A 21,148-nucleotide genomic window follows, 5' to 3' on the forward strand; every position below is an offset into this window, starting at 1 on the left:
TTTTGTTCTATATCTGGATGCTGTATAGTAAAAATTAGACACCGAAGTCAGATATCTGAAATTTAGTTTGCTTATAAGGAAGAGACAAAAGTATGTGGAACAGGATTTAATATATGCTCATTATTTTCTTAAATAGAAGCATACATAATGCTTAATGATAAAGTAGAGGACTGGAATATCAAAGTGAGAATTTAATGACCTTGAGGATTAGAATAATAGCAGTGAGATGAAATCTTATAGCTTAAAGTATAAGGTAATAGAAACCAGTCACAGGGATTTCTGTAGAAATGAAAGACATTCATTAGACACAATAGAGGGGAAAGAAATTTTGTTATGCGAGTTGATCACATCATAACTATGACCTTCCTACCCTCTCCATGTGCTATGATCCTAAGATAAACTGAGGAATGGGGTGGAAATTAGAAGCATGCATGCCATTATACAGAGTACTACTGAGAGCTTATCTGGAACAGCTTTGATCATCCATGCTTGAAAAAGTCTAATTTGCATTGTAGACTGCAGAAAAAGAAATCAACATAATCACAGGAATGGCAAAACTATCAGATGAGAAGAGTCTAAAATAGCAGTGCTGTTGAGCCCAGTACAACAAAGGCTGAGAGGAAGCAAGAATGCTGTCAATATACATCAGGACACTAAGTGCACAGAAGGGCCACTGATGATGAAAGATAGTGCTGACACGGGAGCAAATGGCTCTAAGATGGCCAGGACAAACACAGCCTAGAAACCAGAAGAGTTTCCAGCCCTCAGTGTGGTGGCACTCTGCAAGAATAGTGAGGCCATGAAATCCTGTTAGGTTTTAGATTAAGTTTACTAGTGTTGGAATGACATTATATAGACTTAAGGCAGGGGCCTGGATAGGGTGATCCACAAAACTCCTTCTAGCTCAGTACCTTATGACACACCAAACTAAAAAAAACACCCCTCATTACAAAGCTTTTCTTGGTTTTCAATGTATCATTGGCTCTTCATGTGTACTTTACATAAAGCAATCCACTCATGAGGTTTGTAAGCCACATTTTGGGGTCTTGCCTTCATTTAATGGGACCATAGTGTTAGAGATCTCAGCTTACTTGCACTGGTCAAAATCTAGTAGCAGGATCCCTTCTGGGGCAAGTCTGCCAGGAACACTGCTCCTTTGACATATTACTCCTGCTCTGGGGAGAAATCTGAAATCTCTCCATTTCTAGGGCTGTAGAATTTAAAAGGTTCTTCCCTTTTAGCAAAACCTGCAAGAGGAGTCTGGGCAGCAGAGCTGCTTGCCTCAGCCTAGGAATTTGTTTGTGTACTCATGTGCTTCCATCAGTACAGCTGCCCTTATGTGTGATTCATGGCATGGATGGGGGAAAAAGTTCCTTGAGTTTTTATGCACACAAACCCTTCTACAGGCACTCATAGATTTGCAGGTCTGGAGGCAAACCTACAACACTGACAGTCAGGGAATTACTGAATAAATAATTCTCTCTAATAGTAAACAAAAACTTTTAAGAGCCTCTCATTCCTACAAGGTGGAATCTACCCTTCTGTAGGCAGAACAGAAAAATCTTAAGACACCGTATATGTAAGGATCTTTTTGATATAGTGAAAATAAAATAAAGAGGAAGTCAACTGTGAGGAAAGTTGTGTCAAAGTGAGCAGACACTGCCCTACCCCCCAGATGAATCGATGGAATGTGTTACACAGATGGAGGAGTTTGACTTCTCCAGCCCTCCTAATAATGCTATTTAGACCAACATGAGAAAACATTCTTTCCATTGAGTTATCTTTCTTTTCCAGCACTTCATGCAAAGCCTATTGGGAATAGCCAGCTGTTCATTTTATATCTCAGTGTGACACTGATGAAACCAAAAGGGTGACTTAGAGCTGTGTAAGTGTAGGATCAGCTTAGCTGCTGTGGAGAGACAGGACAGGTGCACTATGTATCCATGCATCCCATGCACAGGAGATTTAACCAATTACACAGAAAAAATTACATTCAGTAACATTGATTTTAAACAATAATAAGGGGGTATGAATTTAGTCTTCTGATACCAGGAGAGAAATACAGACTACAGCTACACAACAGATGAACTGGGGAAATTCTGTCTCATACTTCATGACAATGCCAGGTCTGGAGAGCCTGAGAAGACAGAAGACAAAAATTGTTCCAAGGAGGGAACAGACTCTTACACATAATATCTGGAAAAATTTAGATTAAAAATTGTCAAACCTCAAAATCCACATGTGTGAGAGAAGAAGATGATTTATACATTGATCTAAGAAATAGAGCTTCATACATTTTTTTTTGTGAGATAAATTATCACAGATCATAAGGTCTGGTTTAGAATACTGACAATTCCTATTTAAAACTTAGTAAGTATGAATGGGAGTTTCTATGCATGTTTTTCTTTTCTTCCCCTTTCAGATGCAATCTGTCAAACTTCATTAAGTAAAATACACAATTATTTTGAGAATCTGTCACATAACAATTTAGAATATTTACAATAAAAATTATTTTCAATAAAGGGTTTGTGTCATGGACTCTGTTCTACATTTATAGCATGCTTTATTTAGCTGGCTTACATTTCCAGTGGGCAGAGCTTGTCAGTGTATGTGTGTGTGCACATTGATAGTACTGACTAAATTAGACATTAGAAATAATACAAGTTTGTGTTTTATTTTGTGTATCTCAATGAAACAGGCTTTGTATGAAAATTGTATTTTTATTCTCCAAATTATTCCAAGTCTCATCTCCTATTGCATTTACTTGTGATGTCTGTGAATTTGAGTCACGCAAGTTTAACAATGTTATCAATTAACTGTTTACACAATGTCAATATGGCAAAACTAAGATTTGGCCCTAAGAAGACACTCAGACAGGTAGGTCACAGGTGAAATGCAAAGCAGGTTTGTTTAAAGAAGTCTGAATGGAGAAGAGAATGCAATACAGCCTTGAAATGCCAGTCCCTTGAAAAAATGTAACCTCTGACTTTGTTACACAGCTGGTGCATTCACTTTATAGCTTTTTATTCTTTACAGCTTACTAAATGCACGTTTGCAGCTAGAGAAAAAAATGTTTGTCTTATAGAGAGGTTCCATGTCAAGGGAACATGAGTTGCAGAGTTTTCTTAAAATTGAGTGGAGTCACTAAAGTGAATATAAAAATCTGAAACCAGACATTTCTGTCTGTTTGAATTTTACAACATCTAGTAAGATTTTCAGAATAGGTGAGTTTTCACCTTAAAGTACGATTTTGGCAAAACTAGTTCCTATAAAGCTGCTTTTATTACACTGTTTCTGTGTAATAAAAACCCTCTGCAGGCTGCCTTGTATAAGGTGCAGCAGTACATTAGTGATTTTAAAACCTGATTGCATAATGGGATTTTGAAATGCTCAGTGCTATAACATGCATAGCATAAATGTGACCTGAACATACTGGAAGAAAGACATTTTCAGTTTGGGCCAAAAATAACTGGTTTTTGAAGAGAAAAAAGTGAACTGTTCAGCCATACTCAATTACCATAGTGTCAAGGTATAAAGCTATACATTCAAGTATTTTACTACATGTTCTTCACCTTCTTGCTCCTATAAAAGACCTGCTTAACGAGCTGTCATTAATAAAATTAGTTTGAATGGTAATTTCCTTGCTTCCCTATTCTAAGTCTGGCAATGGACTGAAACTACAGAAAGCAGCATCCATATATAAATACTTGGCCAGAACCACACAGAAGCCTTCAGATGCCAAACTGCCTGGCTATAGCAAACAGGTATAACAGCAGGAAATGGGATCAAATGATACTTCACACTCCATAATAATATGTGAAATAAGTGTAGGCCAGTACTTCAGTATACACTTCATTAAAGTACGGTCACTTGCTTGGTTTTCACTGTCTCATTTTTTCACTTCATTTCATGAATATCTGTCATTGTTTTAGAACCTGTACTGGGAGAATGTGAGATGTCTGTAGTACTTGACTCTCACAATGTCCCCATGAAGTAAAACCCAGCCTTTGTTAGATACTTGGAAATACTGGAACACAGCCCTCAAATAGGTGAGTTCCCCCTTTTTAAGGCCTAGACATATCCAAAAGTAGACACTGAATTTTAGACTGTGACTGCAGGTTGTCCTAAAGAAAACTGTTAATCATCAAAGCTGACCTTAACAAGTACAGAACACTAATCCAAATTGATTAGCTCAATTTAAAGAGGAACAGGTCTTTAATTTTAGGTAGAAGTTCTTTAAACTGCACATCTAAGTCCATGTTTAGATACATAAGTGCCTGGTTTTTCAGTTTTGGGCAGACCCCAGGAACAAACCGTCACGCTGCACGCTGAAAGGAGTGCTGCATCTAGCTCACACAGGGTTTGCTCATGCACAGAATAATTGAGAAAGAGAGTGGGTCACAATCAAAAGGCCTCAAAGGAAAAAAAAAATAAAGAGAAAACTAAGACCTTCTCTGTATGTATTATGACAGTTCATGAGTTCATGGGAACTGGCCAAGACAGCTGCAGCCTTCAGCAAACACTAGGAGCTGTGCCAGAAGAACTGCACCAGCTGCAGGTCTACTACCTCACTTCTTGCTTACTAAAGTTCATCTTCTTCCCCTACCATACCAGGAGCTCCCATGAAGTGAAGGTCCACATCATTTAAGATATTGCCCATTCTTTCTGTGAAATCTCTCTGTCTGAATCAACATGGATGTCTTTGTTTGACCACAAGGTACTGGAGAACTGGAATCAAGAAACAAAATGTTGAGCCTAAAGTTCTAGCCAAAGTATCTGGTAAATTCAATATATTAAATTTGCAGTGGTAGCAGGATATGGTAAGAGTGTTTTTGTTATTTATCTGTTCTGTCTGAATAATAGAATTTGGGCTTCCTTTGTCTGCTAAAAAAATGGTGAAAACCATAGCTGCCAGCTTTCCTCTCACAGAAGAGGATTATTAATTGTTCACCGAAGGAGAAAAAAACAACAATGGTGACAACCACAGAGATAGGGCACTGACTGCCTCCCCTCTCAGCTGGAGGGGTCATGTGAAGATAAAGACCAAACCTGGAGAAGAATTAAATGGAGTTGGGGAAAACAGGGAGGGCAGTGAGGCACGCACTGGCTGCAGGGAAATGCTTCACTGCTAGAAGTAATTCAGCTTGATATTTCACTTAACATACTGTATACCTTTTTACCATAACCTAGAAGGCACTAAAGGATAGCTTCAGCTGCAGTTGCATGGTTCACACAGCTCATGTTGATCACTCTCTGCTTGTAAACAAGAGAATTTACACAAAGTACAGAATACTTCTGAAGCCTCAGGAAAGTGCATCTCACTTCTCTGGCCACATTGCCACTTATGCATGTCCTCCAAAACTGAATACACAGGTTCTTTCAATTTACTAAAATATTGGAATGGTACTTATTTCCTTCTCTGTTTATATGAACATAGAGATAAATAGGTTTTATTTAGATACATATTTGTCTAAAGCAGGTATTCACCCTTTTGTCTAAAGGACACAGAAGTATTTAAAATGGATTCATACCAGGTTTTCCTTCCTTTTCACTGAGGGAGAAGTGGCTTGCATAGCTTCATATGGAAGCTTCATACAGATGCTTCAAGTTGTGTGTGCTTATGGTTGCTTTGTATGGGAAATAAGAATTTGCAGTTTCATATTGCCTGGGCATAAGGAGATAGTCAAAGGAATGATGAGTCAAAGAAATGGAGAAATGAAATCATTCTAAGAACAGTAAAGACAAGTGTAATTTTTATCTTGTGGGAATGTGTAAGGTTTACATCCCACACTTGGATGCCTTCCCTTTCCCTCTGACAGCTTCACAGATCTCATGGAATGCACCTGTAGGAGGATCTGCTTTCAGCAGAGGCCAAGCCCAAGCAGAGCACGGACAGTAAGCTTCCAACATGAAGGCAGAGACCTTAAACTGGTCTCTGTAACAGACAAGGAACCAGAATTGATGACAAAGCAGTGAGATGACATATCCATCAAGGCCTTTGTATGTGAGACAGGCAGAACCTCCATTTTATTCTCATTTTCTGACTTAGAGTATATAATCTCTAGTTAAGAGGGGCAGAATGTTAGGAAGTTAACCAAGTGCTAAAGAGATTGTGGTGCAATTTCTTGTCCAGCAAACTGACTATGATTATTGTGAATACCCATGGAGTAAGTTGGACTTTAGGCATGCAATTATAACAAAATTAAAACAAAAAAAATCAGTTTATCTAATTAAATATCTGTATGTCCATCGATGACTATGCTTTTAGTAGTAAATTAGCTCTGTTGCACATGCTTATATATTTCTGTGGGCAATGACACATTTTCCACACCTGCTTTATGCCATTTGGGAAAATAGCATAGAAAATAAGAATTTGTGCAAATAAGTCTACTAAGGTCTCATAGCAGATGTATCCCTGGCAAAATGTCAAAAGAGCAGAGAAATTATGGCCATTTCACAAAGCAGGCTCATTCTTTTCATAGTGGTTCAAAAAGGAATGCTAGTGTACCAGGACAGTGAGTTAGCTGTGGAGAGACTTCTGTGATATGAGTCCTTCTTGCAGCCTGTAGGATTATTCCTCAAAGATATTTTTCTGTACATAAACTTCATATTCACAGCCACTCTATTCCAGAGCCTGAATGGGATCAGACAGGCTTATTTAGTAATTATACAGGGAAGATCCAGGGATTCATTTCACTGTCACTGTTCTAGAAGAAATCCTGCACCCTTTTCTTTCCACATTACTATGAATTTCTAGAAATAATTTTCCTGAAGTTCTCTCCAATCTCTTGCTTTTAACTCTCCAACCAGTTTCACAGCTCTGTACTTCAACCATTCCATATTGGCAGCTTTTTTCACTTCCTGAATAAGTAATTTTCTGCTGGGTAAGGTGAGAACACTGTGCTGTCTGCACAGTGAACAAGAGATCAGCAAAGCAAAGCTGCTGGTAGGACGCTGCAGTCCATTTCTGTCAGCAAGAACTCTCTCCACAATGTTTTAAACCTGCTTTTTAAGATATACCACAATAAATATTAACTAGCCCAGTGCTATCTATGTGCTAAAAGCAAGTCTTCAGAAGGCTTTCATTTTAAGAAAAGACTAAATTGGTTCACTGTAGAGTAAAAGAGGAATTGGTTTGCCCCACAATACCCCAGAACTGTATTGTGAGAAAATCATAACAAATTCCATTCAGAACAAATGATTCTCTTATTTCTACTAGCACAGATGTATTATGAGGGAAATATTTTATTACAAGAATACAGTACAAAATCAAGTTCCATACCTGCCCATCTGTTCCAATGGTGCCTCCACAATCTGTGAGGAGCTCAGACATGTCATAGTAGCTACTGAACTCCCACAAGCAGGCTTCCAGATTCAGGTTGCGGTAGAAGCGCAAGGTATTGGAGCCTCTGATTGTTGGGCTGTACTGATAGGGAATGGTCTCTCCAATCACATCTGGATTCTTGGTAGCGTCAGTTAAAAAGCCATGGTGGGTCTTTACTTCTGTGTAATCCAACAGGTTGGAGCATTTATGGTTTCCAACTCTAGTTCCATCAGGGCTAAGTGTCAGCTCAAAGTTGGAGAGCTCTCTTGTAGAAATAACAGGCAGCATGCCTAAAAACATTAATTTATAACTATCACTACATTTCAGTTGTCAGACCTCCTTAATTTAGCCAGACTTTGTCAAACACTAAGCGTGTTATGCAGTGCTCTTGTATTTTGTACTTACACCAATTACTGTACTTCAGAATTCAAAGAAAGTTGATATGCTAAGTATGAATGAGAATTTTACCCACAATAACTGTCTGTATACTATGAAAAGAAAAAATATTTCTAAACATATTAACATTTAGATATATTAATATACAATATATTATTAAATAAAAAATAGTGTGAATAGTAATTAAATGGCATATTCCTATGCACTTCAAAGGAGCTTTACAAAGCTTAGGTCTAGCCCAATTTATGTAAATTATGCAGTTAATCTGAAAATGCTGTTCTTCACATCAGAGGTGATGTACCAATACAGTATCTTATGCATTTTGTTGCATACTGCACCTATTAATTCATAACATTTTCCTTTGGTCCTACTGTTAAAAGATTACATTATTAACTTGTCAGTTTAAAATACCCAGTAAAATAGCTCGAATAACAGCATACTGTATAAGTTCTCCTAACTCCACAGCTGATTTTCTCATACCATCAATATGTGGCATTGTGACTGTCAGTTTGATGAGGTTGGCATAGTCAGGATCTTCTGGGCCAGTGTAGCGCAGTTTGGCAGAGAATGGCTCTGCTCCAACTACTCCTGATATACGCGGCTGACAAAGACCTAGTGGGAAGAAGAGAAAGCAACCTTACTTTATGTCCATAGGAAACAATCGATACTTTTCTTTCCACTTTTTAAGATGTACTTTTCTTCCACGGTAAAGGTATCCAAAACAATGAGAATTTTCTTCAATGACAGGTAAATACTTTGAGAAGTATTTTCCAGAGGTTTCAACAGGAATTTACTCAAAAGAGGATTCAAACACAAATGATTACTTGATAACAGGATCACATTTTCAGAACAAGCATCTGTGTCTTTTCAGTTGCACGTGTCAACCTCACTTGCAGGTGACATACTTTCTTACAGAGGTCTTCAGAGGCATATGTTTTAATTCTTCCCACCATCCTATATTTTGGATGGAAGATATGGAAGATACCGACTGCTGTTCAGTTGGTTTTGGCACTGGATTGGAGTATGCAGTGATATGTCCTCAGAAATTCATGAGTCTCCTGATCCACCAGTAACAAAAGTGTAGTTAGAAAGATTGTGTCACAGGATATGTAGAAATATTCTGCTTAGAATAGAGACAGCTCTAAAGCTGGATCAAGTTGCTTAAGGCCTTGTTAATTTGAATTTTGAATTTCTCCAGGAAAGGGGAACGTGTAACTTATTTTGGAAATCCTTTCCAATGTTAGTTCCATGTGTTCCAGTATTAGTCCAAGTTTGTAGGACCAGAAAATTAGGTTTGTAATCATGTGATCTGAGATGTATGCAACTTCTAGTTGCGTAGTTCAATGCAGTAGTGTCTGCATTCTGGTCTCTGTCGTGTGATGGCCAAAGGATTACAAGGTACTCTAAGTAAGAAACAAGCAGATGGGGGAAACTGAAACAGTCCTCTTTGCCCATTTCTGAGGGATTTCAAGAAAAGAGGAGGCAGGGCCCTCCTCTTGGAGAGCTTATTGGCGCTGGAGGAGCCAATGTTGCTCAACATCTCCAGGTAGGAAACTTCTGTCAGGATGAAACAAATTTCTTTTCTGCACATGACAGCTTTTTGGTCGGTTGGTTTGGTTGGTGGTTTTAGTTTTGGTTTTTTTTTTTTTTTTTGCACAATCTGAATTCCTTTTGAGAGTTGGTCTATGCACTGGAGGTCAGGCATCTTCAAAATGGAGAATATTCAGGATTTTTGTAGTTTGCTTCGATCATTGCACTTCTTTCCTTCCACATCATAAGTTAGCTCAGGTACTGGAAGTAATTTATACATGACAATTCAGTCCTGAGCCTGAACTAATTAGCTCTGCTAATTTGTCAAGTGTAATCTAAATAATGCATTATTACAATAACAAAGCCAGTGTGTTTCATGTAACAAGAAGGATGAATAATTATGAATGCTTTGACCAGGGAAAAATTTTTTCCATGCCCTGTTATTGGGCACAGTTGCTTTAGTCTTTAGTCAAGGAAAACATCAATTCTCAGGTGTCCAGTGAGGCCTGAATGCTAAATGAGGTTTTGCTTCTGGCTAGGCTTTGATATGCCACTGCCATGTGGATTCTTCAATGCCTAACAGGAGCTGAGACTGTACTGCATCATTACTGCAGTTGAATTCAAAAGTCAACAGGAACCAGGTTTCACTAATTTACTTGCCTGTCATATATTGTTCTCATGAACATACAAATTTGCTATGTGGGTTATTATTTAAAGACATGAAGAATTAGGAGAGAGGAAAAACTTTTTCTTTATACGATGCTTTGCAGTGTCAAGACAGTTTTTGCACCACCTCTATGAACAGCAGAAGAAAAGCTGACGTGGTGATGTTAAAACACCTGACCATGTAACCAGCTTTTGTTAGGACTGAATTTGGGATGCAAAAGAGACCTGTGAATCTTGCAGTAGGTGATGATGCCTTACCTTCTGATGTGCTTATAGTGACAATAGGGCTCATAAGCTCAAGACCCTCATTCCCATCTGAATTCACAGCCCGAGCTGCACACTGGACACGAGAACCGGCTTGGAAGTAAATGGAGTCGAGTGTAATCATCTTAGAGGAAGTGAAGAAGGTGTCAAAGTCAACCTCCTTCATGGGGCTGGTCACGCCATCGGGGCCCGTGGGGGCACTCACAAGCCACCGGTACCGTGTCAGGGTATTGTTGATGCTCTCACTGGCACAAATAGAGCCAGTCTTGTCAAAGTCCTCGTACTTAGGATTACAGGCCTGCAGAACAAGGCAGACGTGCTAAGAATTTATTTGCTTCACAGCAAAGGAATTTCAAGTCATCAAGAGTCACAAAACTCAACAACATGGAACTGACAATCCCACTAAGTCTCATAAGAAATCACCTTATTTAGGTATTTAGCACTGCTAGGGTACATTAAAAGGCATATCTAATTATGCTTACTGAATTAAAAAATATTATTTTAAATTGATTTATAGGTGAAAACATGGCATAGTTATGAAGGCACAAGCCACACTCCCATGTACTACTTTAATTTTAATTTGTCCCTTTGATCTAATTCTGCAAATACACTTTGCATTTAAAGACTTATTTTCTTTGATTCTTTTTTTATTTAGAAGAACCATTCAACTTGTGACATTCCTGTGCAAAAGGAATGTGTGAAAAACAAATTGAAGATAGACAAAACATTCTTCAAGGTATATGAATATTTATGTAACCTTTTCAGTTGCAAAACTACTAATGAAAAAAATGAAAGAAGCCTGTATTCCCTTCAGCATTCATTTTAGAATCTGTGGCACTCATTGAAAACAATGGCTCATCTGTTATCTCCATTGATATTAACTCTACAAATTAAGGCAGGATAATGCAGGAAATACTAAGGTCATGCAATCACAAACACAGTGTGGGTATCAATATTGCACTAGTCTTAGTGAGGAACAAGTGAAATATCTTTCTATGCTTTTTCTCCTCCTGAGAATGGATTCATTATCCAGACAAATTAGATTAGCTCTAAGGATAATTCTAGCTCAAACTAATATGTGTGACTAATATGTGTGACTCATCACCATATGGATTGATACTGGGTGTATAAATTCCACTGAACAAAATCCATATACTGATTTTTTCTGTTTTTCCACAGAGATACTCACTGTGATACAGATGACAGGATAGCCAGCAATGGGACTGGTTCTGTCTTTGGCTTTAGAAGTATCATCATATATCAACAGAGATGCAACTTGAGGCACAGAGGGAAAGGTGACATCTGCCATGCTGTTCATTTCTTCAATGTAAACGATGGCCTTGGCTGTCTGACAGTGAAAAATACAGAAACAGTTGCCTGTGAAAACTTAAATAACCAAGCTGGACCTCGATCAGAGTATGTCTAGCCTTCGAAACATCTTTCCAAAAAAAGTTCTAAGACCTCATCTGGATGAGCTATTGAAAAAGGGTTGAGGCACCAAAAGTACACTGCAGGGTGCAAAAGGAAGAGCTAAAATGAAAATTTTCTTTACAGAACAGTGAACATCCCAGACCTTTAACCTTGTCTCCCTGTTATCACTTCAGTGCTCTGGTAGAACCTCCTACGTAGTGTATGCTTTAATGCCTGGTGGAAATGGGGTGTTTGTCATCAGCAAAGGCTGTGTCTCTTCTGTCTGGCTGTCTGGAGTCAGATTATATATGGTGTGACACTGCTGAAGCAGACAGGGACTTTCAAGCACATTTTATGCCAAATCAGAGGAGTATACTGTTTGAATTAAAAGTATGCATGATACAACGCTAAATAACAAGAATGTGTGGCTTTTTTATCTTATATAATAAGAATGATATTAACATGATTTTTATAGGAGAAGTCATATTTCACCTGAAATTACTCTTTTCACAACACAGAGATTGTATTCCCAGAGAGTGTTTCTGAGAGGCCATCAGTTTGTAAGACTGATTATATGAGCAGAATATGCCTCGAATGATACTCTGAAGACTTCAATCTTTCATTGACTCTGTGGCCCCATCAACATCATTGCCTTGACAAAAAACTGCTTTGTTTAGGTGTTACTGTGACAGCTGCGATGTTCTTTCTGTCTTTTAATATACAAACCAAGATGGTGTGAATAAAAGAAGAGGAAAACGATGAGCCAGAAAGTAAGTAAGAGGTCTGTTTACCAGATTTTGTTGTTCAGGACTTTGCATGAACTTGTTACCTGTATTTCTGCAACCATGTTCTCATCAGGCTTCAGGTGGACAGTGAAAGCTTCTCTCATCTCCCTCACTCCATCGAAAAGAACTTCAATCTCCACAAAGTGCTGTGTTTCACCCTCCTTGAACTCAATTTCTGAAAACATGAGACACTTAAAAATAAACCTGTTGATCATAACAACCTGTGATTCTAGGCCCAGCCATGAGAGATGGCAGTTATACTCACTTTTCAAATTACAGATGTTTGCAAATTTAGTATAACCTATTTGATGCCACAAATAATAATAATAATGAATAGCAGTGGACACAGGTAGAAATCACTGAAAATGAGACATAAATCAAGAGATTTGCAAAGCTCAAGATTTAGTCTAATGGATCTTAATGTTTTGAAAATTATCTGTGACTAATTACAAAAATGTTGGTAACCTATGTGAATGACCAAAAGACTGAAGAATTCTAAATAAATGGTACTCAACAAAATAAATACAATGGTATATAACAAAAATAAGGAACAAAGCTGCAGCCCCACAAGAGCATTGTATTTTGAAAATCATTGTCTCTGAAAAAACTTAGTAAGTCATAGTGATAAATAGCTCAACCTTAGCTGATTGTATTTGGTTTGTGTGGCAAGGCTTTGGTAGTGGGGAGCTATAGGGGTGAATTCTGCAAGCAGCTGCCAGAAGCATCCTCCATATCTGAAAATGCCAGCTGGCTCCAGGATGGACCCACTGCTGGTCAAGGCTGAGCTCAGCAGTGTCAGTGGTAGTGCCTCTGGATAACAGATTAAAGAAGGGAAAAAACTGCTGAACCACAGCAGCTGGGAAAGAGGAGTGGGAATATGTGAGAAATCACTCTGCAGGCACCAAGCTCAGTGGAGAAGGAGAGGCAGGAGATGCTCCAGAAGCCAGAGCAGAGATTCCCCTGCAGCCCCTGGTGCAGAGCCTCGTGATGCAGGATGTGCCCTGTAGCCCATGGGGGCCCATGCTGGAGCAGAGATCCACCTGCAACCCGTGGAGGACCCATGATCAAGCAGGTGGATGCCCAAAGGAGGCTGGGACCCTGGGGGAAGCCTGCAGTGGAGTAGGCTCCTGTGGCCCCAGGAAAGAAGAGCCCAGAGTGGAGCAGGTCTGCTGGCAGCCCTTGTGACCTTGTGAGGACCCACACTGGACCAGTTCATGAAGAACTGCAGACCACAGGAAGGACCCATAGTGTAGTTTTTGAAGAACTGTTTCTAGTGGGTGTGACTTCATGCTGGAATAGGGAAGAGTGTGAGGAGGAAGAAGCATCAGACATAACATGTGGTAATCAGATTGCAACCCCTATTCCCTCAAGCCAGTCAGAGCTAAGGAATCTGGGAGGGAAGCTACCCCAAGAAGAAGGGAGGGGTGGAAGGAATGTCTTATTTCTCATCACTGTGCTCTGGTTTGATTAATAAAAAAAATGAAACTAATATTCCCCATGCTGATAATTGGTGAGTGATGTCTCCCTCTTCTTATCTCAACCCATGAGCCTTCTGTCATATTTTCTCCTCTGTAGCTGAGGAGGGGGAGTCATAGAACAGCTTTGGTGGGCACTAACTGTCCAGCCAAGATCAACCCACCACACTGAGTTAGGGAGTACTATTATCCTTGACTGTATTAACGACTAAAGAAATAAAAAGTACAGAAACTATTTAACATTTGTGCCTGGAAAGGATGAGAGTGATAATAACCAAAATAATAAGTGCATTTCTAGTATTTTGATTTTTAAAGGATGCCAAATTCACTTTGAAGATGTACAGAAATAACCGAGAGAAACTTAGGACCACAAGAACTTGCAGACAGTGATGTTCTCACTGGGATATAGAAACACCACCATAATCAAAATATACCAGGTGATAAAGACCTCTGCACTCTAAAGGGACAGGCACAAAAAGCAGTAGTGCATTAAAGCTGAAATCTATATGGGAAATAAGGCACAGTTAGGTGATAGAGACTGATCAGTGAAGCCAAATGCTAAGAAACACTCTTCCTCTCCAAAGCCTTCAAACTGGGACCAGATGCCCTCTCTAAAGGATATATTTTCTCCAACCAAAGTTATTTGGAACAATACAGAAAATAATTTGGGAAAACTGGGAGAATTTTGCAATCCACAGTGAGGCTGATTAACTGATCTAATGATCCTTCCAATCCCAAGCGCTATTAAGCCAGGGAAATACTCTTTGTGGTAATAAACATATGAACTCTCTAGCTGTGTGACACCTAAGAATTTTACTGATTTTCAGTTTGCCACACTTCCTTCAGAAAACCCAATTAATGATGTGGGTCTTGTACCTATGGCTGAATATGCAGGTTCCCTAAACCCAGAGGTATTCTGAAACTCGTGGGGAAATTCTGCACATCACAGACCTTTCTCAAAGGCCTGGGGGCACAGGCCGAGAGCCTCTTGCTCTGCATTAGTAGGTTTCTCCTGAAAACCTTGTTCCCATGTGCTGCTGGTGCACAGCAGGGCGAATACAAGCAAGACAATGCCTACAGGTAATGTGCATATAGGATAAGTATCAGCTGACACTAAAAGTTCCTGTGGTTTTCAGGGGGAAAGAGCAAAATTATAAATGCAGGAGCAAAGTAACTGGAATTAGCAAGCTCTGGGTTGATGACTTTCTTGTGGCTAATAAATTGCCTCTTCAGATCTCACTAGCGGGAAATGCCACTGCTATGGAATTTGAAGATATAGCACAATGTTGTTGCTGGATGTTCAAAGGTAAGTCATACATTCCAGCTGGACTGGATGCCAAAATAGTTTATCCAAAACTATGAAAACACTCCAGCAATGAATGATTAATCTTAAACCACAGAGCACTATCATGTATTATCATAAACTTTAAAAGAAAAAGAAAATCATAATGCTACAAAGTCCATTAGTCATTGCCTAAAGAAGGTAGGTGGGCTATTAATGGAAAGAAGTTTATCAGCTAAGAAATTTCTCATTCTGTTGTACAACTTCTCCTTCATTAGTAGTTTGGAGCAGAAGGCAGTGAATTCAGAAATACAGAAGGAAAGTTTTATTATTAAGAACATAGAAAAATAAAAAGAAACATGTATTAATTCCTACATACAGCAAATCCCATTATCTTAATGAATTACTCAAGAAACAACCACACAATCATATCCTATTAGTAGATGTTTCTTCAGAGTAATATTATTACACTCTGCAAATATAACTAAAGTTTAAGTCCCACATCTTCCACAATTTCTTGAGCTACAGATGTTATCAAAGGAGTACAGATGTTTTCAAAAAAGATATTTGTAAATATCTTCACTGATAATTCGTATACCAACAGCAACTGGCTGTTGTATACCACAGAGGACATTGTATTCCTGTTCAAAATTACTTTGTCCACACTGAATAGAAAAATGCATTTTGGGATGTGGTTGCAAAATATTCTAATCACAAAGTTATTTCATTTTTAAAAAATTATGTTAGTCATGAATGAAAACAAATAGCTGGATCTGATAAGTATGATCCTACCTTCTGATATAGGGTGATAGTCTTCTCCAGAAGTAGCAGATCCATCCTTTGTATGAACTCTCACAACAGAAACTTTGGAAGTGTCTCCCAGACGAAGCACCGGGATTTTCACAATTGCTACTTGCCTTGTGTCCTTTGGTTCACTCACACTAAATTTGGTCTCACCAAACTTAATGATAGCCTCTGTCATTAGAGGGAAAAAAAAATATTTTAGAGCATGCAAATGGGCTTCCAAAAGCCAGTAACAATAAGCTATTCTCTTACTGTCTGCGTCATCCCGAATCTTTATCAGTGTCTCGTTTTGCTCGCCAATAGAGGCACCAAAGGAAGAGTCACTTCTTGGAGTGCCAAGAACCAGGCGTAGTTCTTCCTCCTCCTCATGGAAAGTATCATCCATAAGCACCAGCTTGCAAGGCTTCTCAGTTTCACCTGCAATCATTCTGAAGCTAGTATCAGGCAGAACTTAGATTTTCTTTGCTCCAATACAGCACTTCTCTCCAAGCCCAAGGCACCTGAATCCTGCTGGCCAAGGCATCCACCTTGACACCATACAAGTTAATGAGCAATGACAGCAGTGAAAGCAGAATTAGCAATCATTACCTTTCTATGGAAACTCATTTAAAATGGAATCCCCCATTTTGGGACTTCTGTAAGACAAGTTTCTATTTGGTATGTCCACTTTACATGTATTAGTTCTTTTGTTTTACCTAAGAAGAAAATGCTCCTTCTCAGTGATTCTTCAACAGAGTCCACTTAAAAAAAGGAAATACTTGCACAAGGAAACAGAAAAATAAAACCTTTCTAATGGTAATAGTAATTACTAATTACCATTACTAATACTAATGGCAATTTTGTCCTGAAGTTTTATATTTCAAGTCTCTTTTGAATGGTCACCCTCCAACTGTTTGGACCTTCACTTATACTATTCTGTTTAACTTTAAAGTCTTTTGAACTTCCACTCATTTCAAGTGACAGTGAACATTGCCTTAAAAATGCTTTGGAGTATCAAACCTCTCAATTTCGCACTCACATATTAATGTGCCCTGACTTACTAGATGTTCAGAAACTTCAACATCTTTTCTTACGTCTTTTACACAAGCAGCAAGACCTCTGAATGGTGTTCAGTGTCTGGCACCCAGCATGACTTGGTGGGCTCTTCCTCATGGGACTGACTCTTACATCCCCGAGAAAAGGAAGAGTACAGCAGGAGAGAGATGAGGTCAATTTACTGTATTTTTTCATCATTACACATGCAAATAAGATCAAGACTCTTCAAGATGAAGAACCAGAGCAGAATGCTGACTGTGTTCATTTTCTGAGTTTGCCTTTTCCCCTCACTATAGAAAATCAATTATCCCTTAAGGAGACAAAAAATGCAAAATATTTACCCTGCTTATTGTTACATGGAAAATGTGAAAACTGGAATGAAACTGCTGCACGTTAAACATGCCTTGCATGTTTAATATGCAGAGTCAAAATATAATTCTAGTAGACCTCTTTGTTACTTGTCTTTACAGAGAAATGGTAGGGCAACACTCAAGAAAAGAGAAAAGTCACATCTAAGTGGCCGAGATCCATTAATTCTTACTAGCTGGACTCTTTCCTGGTTGCACAGAAGCAATAGCAAAGGTCTAGAGTACAGGACAGCATGAAAAGTTGAGGCCAGCTCTAAATAAAGACAGAGTGAACCACTCACTTTTTCAAGTGATACATGTCTACAGAAGTACAAAGGTTGTAATTTCTGTGATAAGGTTATACCAAGGATTTAATGCTGAGGACAGAACTTGTTTAAGACTTGTAAAAAATATCACATGCGTGTAAACTTCAAAGGCTAGAAGACCAAACTGCCTCCTGCACATGTAGAAAGAATTAGGCAATGTTCTTTCAACATAGTAATATTTGATTTATTTGCATTTCATCTCTCATGAAATGTGGGATATTAAGTACCTGATATTCGTGGGCGGTCTTAGTAAAGCCTTGGTGGGAGAAAAAAATTCAAACAGGAATTAGGAAGCTATATACCTGTTGAAAGATCTATTGCTCATTTCAGTGCACGTCAAATGTATTTGCCAGAAATCTGCTTAACAAAGAGCAGAACTTCTGAAGTTTCCTTTCTGACAGCAGATCTGTGCTTCTACTGTGCTATGCCAAACCTGCTTTTGCTATCAAAAAGATTCTGGCACTCAGGCTGAACCTAAATGAAGATATACTTTTTTGGTTTTTAGTGATTATTGCTCTAAGTCAGAAGTGAAGAAAATAAAGGTAACACCATCCCATTGTGTATGAAAAAATCCAAACCTTTGTTTTATAGAGTGATCCTTTTGACACTACTTTATGAGAAGATACAATTAAAACACAACAAAACAAACAAAGCAAAGGAAAGCAAAGAAAAAGAAGACATGGTAGACTAAAGGCTTCTAAAATAAGATCAAGAACTTACCAGGAAGGAATGTGATGATGGAACTGTCAGTATTAGGTCGTTCTTCGAAGTCCATCATAACCTGAGCTGAAGCTTGCCTTGTATAGCATCTCACAGTGGATGTGTATTGGATATCCCCACTCCTATATATCATGGCAGAAACCTGCCCATCATTTTCATTGGCTACATACACAGATTCCTTAAACTGCATCTTTGGCACTGGGCAGAAAAACATAGCAAGCACATGTAAAGTATAACTGCAGAAGTTATCATATCTTCCCTCCATCATTTCACATTTACTTGTGCCACACTGCACCAGATATAGAACACAAGCGGCCAGATAGCAAATGACTTAACACATCATCTCCAAAATATGAAAAAGTAAAAAAAAAAATAAATTACTCACAATCAGACACTGAGTCATTGATGAAGATGGTGGTCTTGCTGGGTTCTCCAAGGGCAGCATTCATGGGCATCCTTAGCACAAGCTCAAACTTCTCTGTTCCTTCTAACACCGGCTGTCCAAGATCATCCAGAATTATCACACGAAATGTCTGCATATTGACTCCAGGGGAAAAATCCAGGTTACGACTGATGCCTACATAATCTACTCCAGCTACCAAAGGAAAAGAGATAAAAATAGCATTACATATAATTAAAAATAAAAATATCTATCATTAGGCAGTTAACTGTAGGTAAATATTTTTCCTTTATAACTTTAGTATTTGCCAATTCTGGCATTCATGTAAAGCAAAACTATTTAAGTGGGACTACACAATAGAATAAGTCAATATTTATTAACTTTTTGTTTAATGATGATTTGAGTCACAAAGTGAGGCTGATTCTGTTCTGTTGTAAACCAACAGTAGTTCCAGAAAAACTAATGAAATTTGCTTGAAGTGAGAAATGAAAGTAAGCAAAAAGCTTTGAGAGAGACTCTGGAGATGAAACAAAGTCTTTTGGAAAGAAATTTCATACTATTTTGTAACAAAGATGGAAATTTTAAGATTAATGTAAAAAGGAAAGGAGACAAGGCCAGTGAACTGACTGGGGAAGAACTGTTGTTCAGAGGAGTTGTGTAAAACAGAATGAATGGAAAACAAACAAGTCAAATTCTTATCAGAACATATCAGGTGAGGTTGGTCATCTTACTTGCAAAGGAAGATTGATCTGGGTTTGTTTTCTTTTAAGCAAATCAAACCAATTCATAACGTCAATAAGAAGATGGCAAACAAAACAAGATACTGACTAAAACAAGACACTGTCTTGGAACCAAGGCATTAAAGGTATCCAGGACTTTAGGGAAGGACTCAGTTTTAACATGAGGTTTTGGGGAGAATAAACAGCAGAGCTCTTGAAACAAAGATTTGGGGGAAACACTTAAGTTGAAATGGAAATCAGGCTTGGAATTCTGTGAATTTGACAAAATTTGGCTAGATTTAAGGCCATCATCAGATGAGCACTTGCCTAACAGCTCTACTGTTGTACTCCCCTAGAGTTAAGCCTCTAAGGCAGGACTCCAGGACTGAGAGCTCAGAGCAGCAGATCCACTGCTGTACTGTGTAAGGCAAAGAACCAGGTTCATAGTTTTACAGGCAGCCAGCCAGCCATGTCAGAGCTTTCATGCTGTGACCAACAGACTAGAGAGCTCAAGAGCTGAGACATTCCCAGCTTTTAATCCTAGAGGTCTTGGCAACATGAATGAAGATCATTAATGTAAAGAAAAGATATTTTTTTACCAGAAATAAAATAAATTAAATATTTAAGATTTGATAAAGACATCAGATCATAAAAGCAAGTTCAGAACTGAAGCAATCATGTATTTTTTCAGATGTAATAATTTTCTTTTTCATAAGAAAAATATATCTATGTTATGTATATTGTGTTATGCATACACCATACATATATATTATGTTTAAATATTCCTGAAATAACAGTAAAGTTAGACTCAGGATAAGCATCTAAGGAAGATAATTTTTATGCTGCCTCTATATGAATATCCTAGTTTAAACATTATGTATGTTTTGTGAAAAAAAATAGAGTGTGCTAACACTTGATTCTGCTGACAAAGGTTCTGTCAAAGCATCCAAGAAGCACACAGCTGAAGCAATCCTGCACCTGAATAGGATACTAGGTAATAATTTCTCCTTGCCTACAGTAGAAATGAGAGAAGCAAACTCAGCACGCTGCCAGTGATCATAACCGTGCCCAGAGTATGCTCTTGAGGCAGCAACCAACTGCCTTTGTAGCAGTCTTTATATGAGGATTTAAAGGCATTTTTCTTTGTGCTATACTTCACAGCAGCTCTTACTCCTGCTTCTCTGAAATTCTGTAACCACTTAATTTACTCTAAGAAGAAGAGATCTGCTAAACGCAAGACACGTAAAATTTTCATTTTATATGGTTGAAGCTGTACCAAGACCAGCTGAACAGCACTTGTGAGATGTAGCAGCATGTGCCAGCAGTGTGTAGCACTGTGTGCAGACTAGCAGCAGTGTGAAATGGGAGGGAAGCAATAACTCACCCTCTGCAGTTACAGGCTCAGACTTGCGCGACCTCACCGTGACAGAGGCGGCTTTGGACAGATCAGTTCCAGTCCTCCAGACACGGACCTCAATGTAGCCAGCACTCTCATCAACATAGTATTCATCATTTCCAAAGTAGAATGCTGGTTCTGATGAAAGAGGAATAATGTCCATAAATGCTTCTTTACCTTACACTGAAGTTAACAAGAGACCATAAAATCCACCTTAAACAATGGAGAGCACTTTGCTCATCTCAGTAAGTGAAATAAAGCTTCTTTTT

The 21,148-nt window shown here is 38.5% G+C and overlaps 1 protein-coding gene across 1 annotated transcript in view; it reads right to left on the reverse strand.

Annotated features, from left to right (window-relative positions):
• Positions 1-21,148, reverse strand: part of FREM2 (FRAS1 related extracellular matrix 2) — a 120,420-nt gene that overhangs the window by 18,308 nt on the left and 80,964 nt on the right. The window contains exons 7-16 of the mRNA XM_054654989.2: positions 20,868-21,017; positions 18,750-18,959; positions 18,365-18,562; positions 16,189-16,353; positions 15,925-16,107; positions 12,420-12,550; positions 11,370-11,528; positions 10,175-10,478; positions 8,201-8,332; positions 7,283-7,614 (exon numbers count right to left, since the gene is read on the reverse strand). Of these exons, the coding sequence (XP_054510964.2) occupies positions 7,283-7,614; positions 8,201-8,332; positions 10,175-10,478; positions 11,370-11,528; positions 12,420-12,550; positions 15,925-16,107; positions 16,189-16,353; positions 18,365-18,562; positions 18,750-18,959; positions 20,868-21,017 (1,964 nt within the window). The remainder of the gene's footprint in view (positions 1-7,282; positions 7,615-8,200; positions 8,333-10,174; positions 10,479-11,369; positions 11,529-12,419; positions 12,551-15,924; positions 16,108-16,188; positions 16,354-18,364; positions 18,563-18,749; positions 18,960-20,867; positions 21,018-21,148) is intronic.

The sequence above is a fragment of the Agelaius phoeniceus genome, chromosome 2, assembly GCF_051311805.1.
Source record: "Agelaius phoeniceus isolate bAgePho1 chromosome 2, bAgePho1.hap1, whole genome shotgun sequence".
Classification (NCBI taxonomy): Eukaryota; Metazoa; Chordata; class Aves; order Passeriformes; family Icteridae; genus Agelaius; species Agelaius phoeniceus.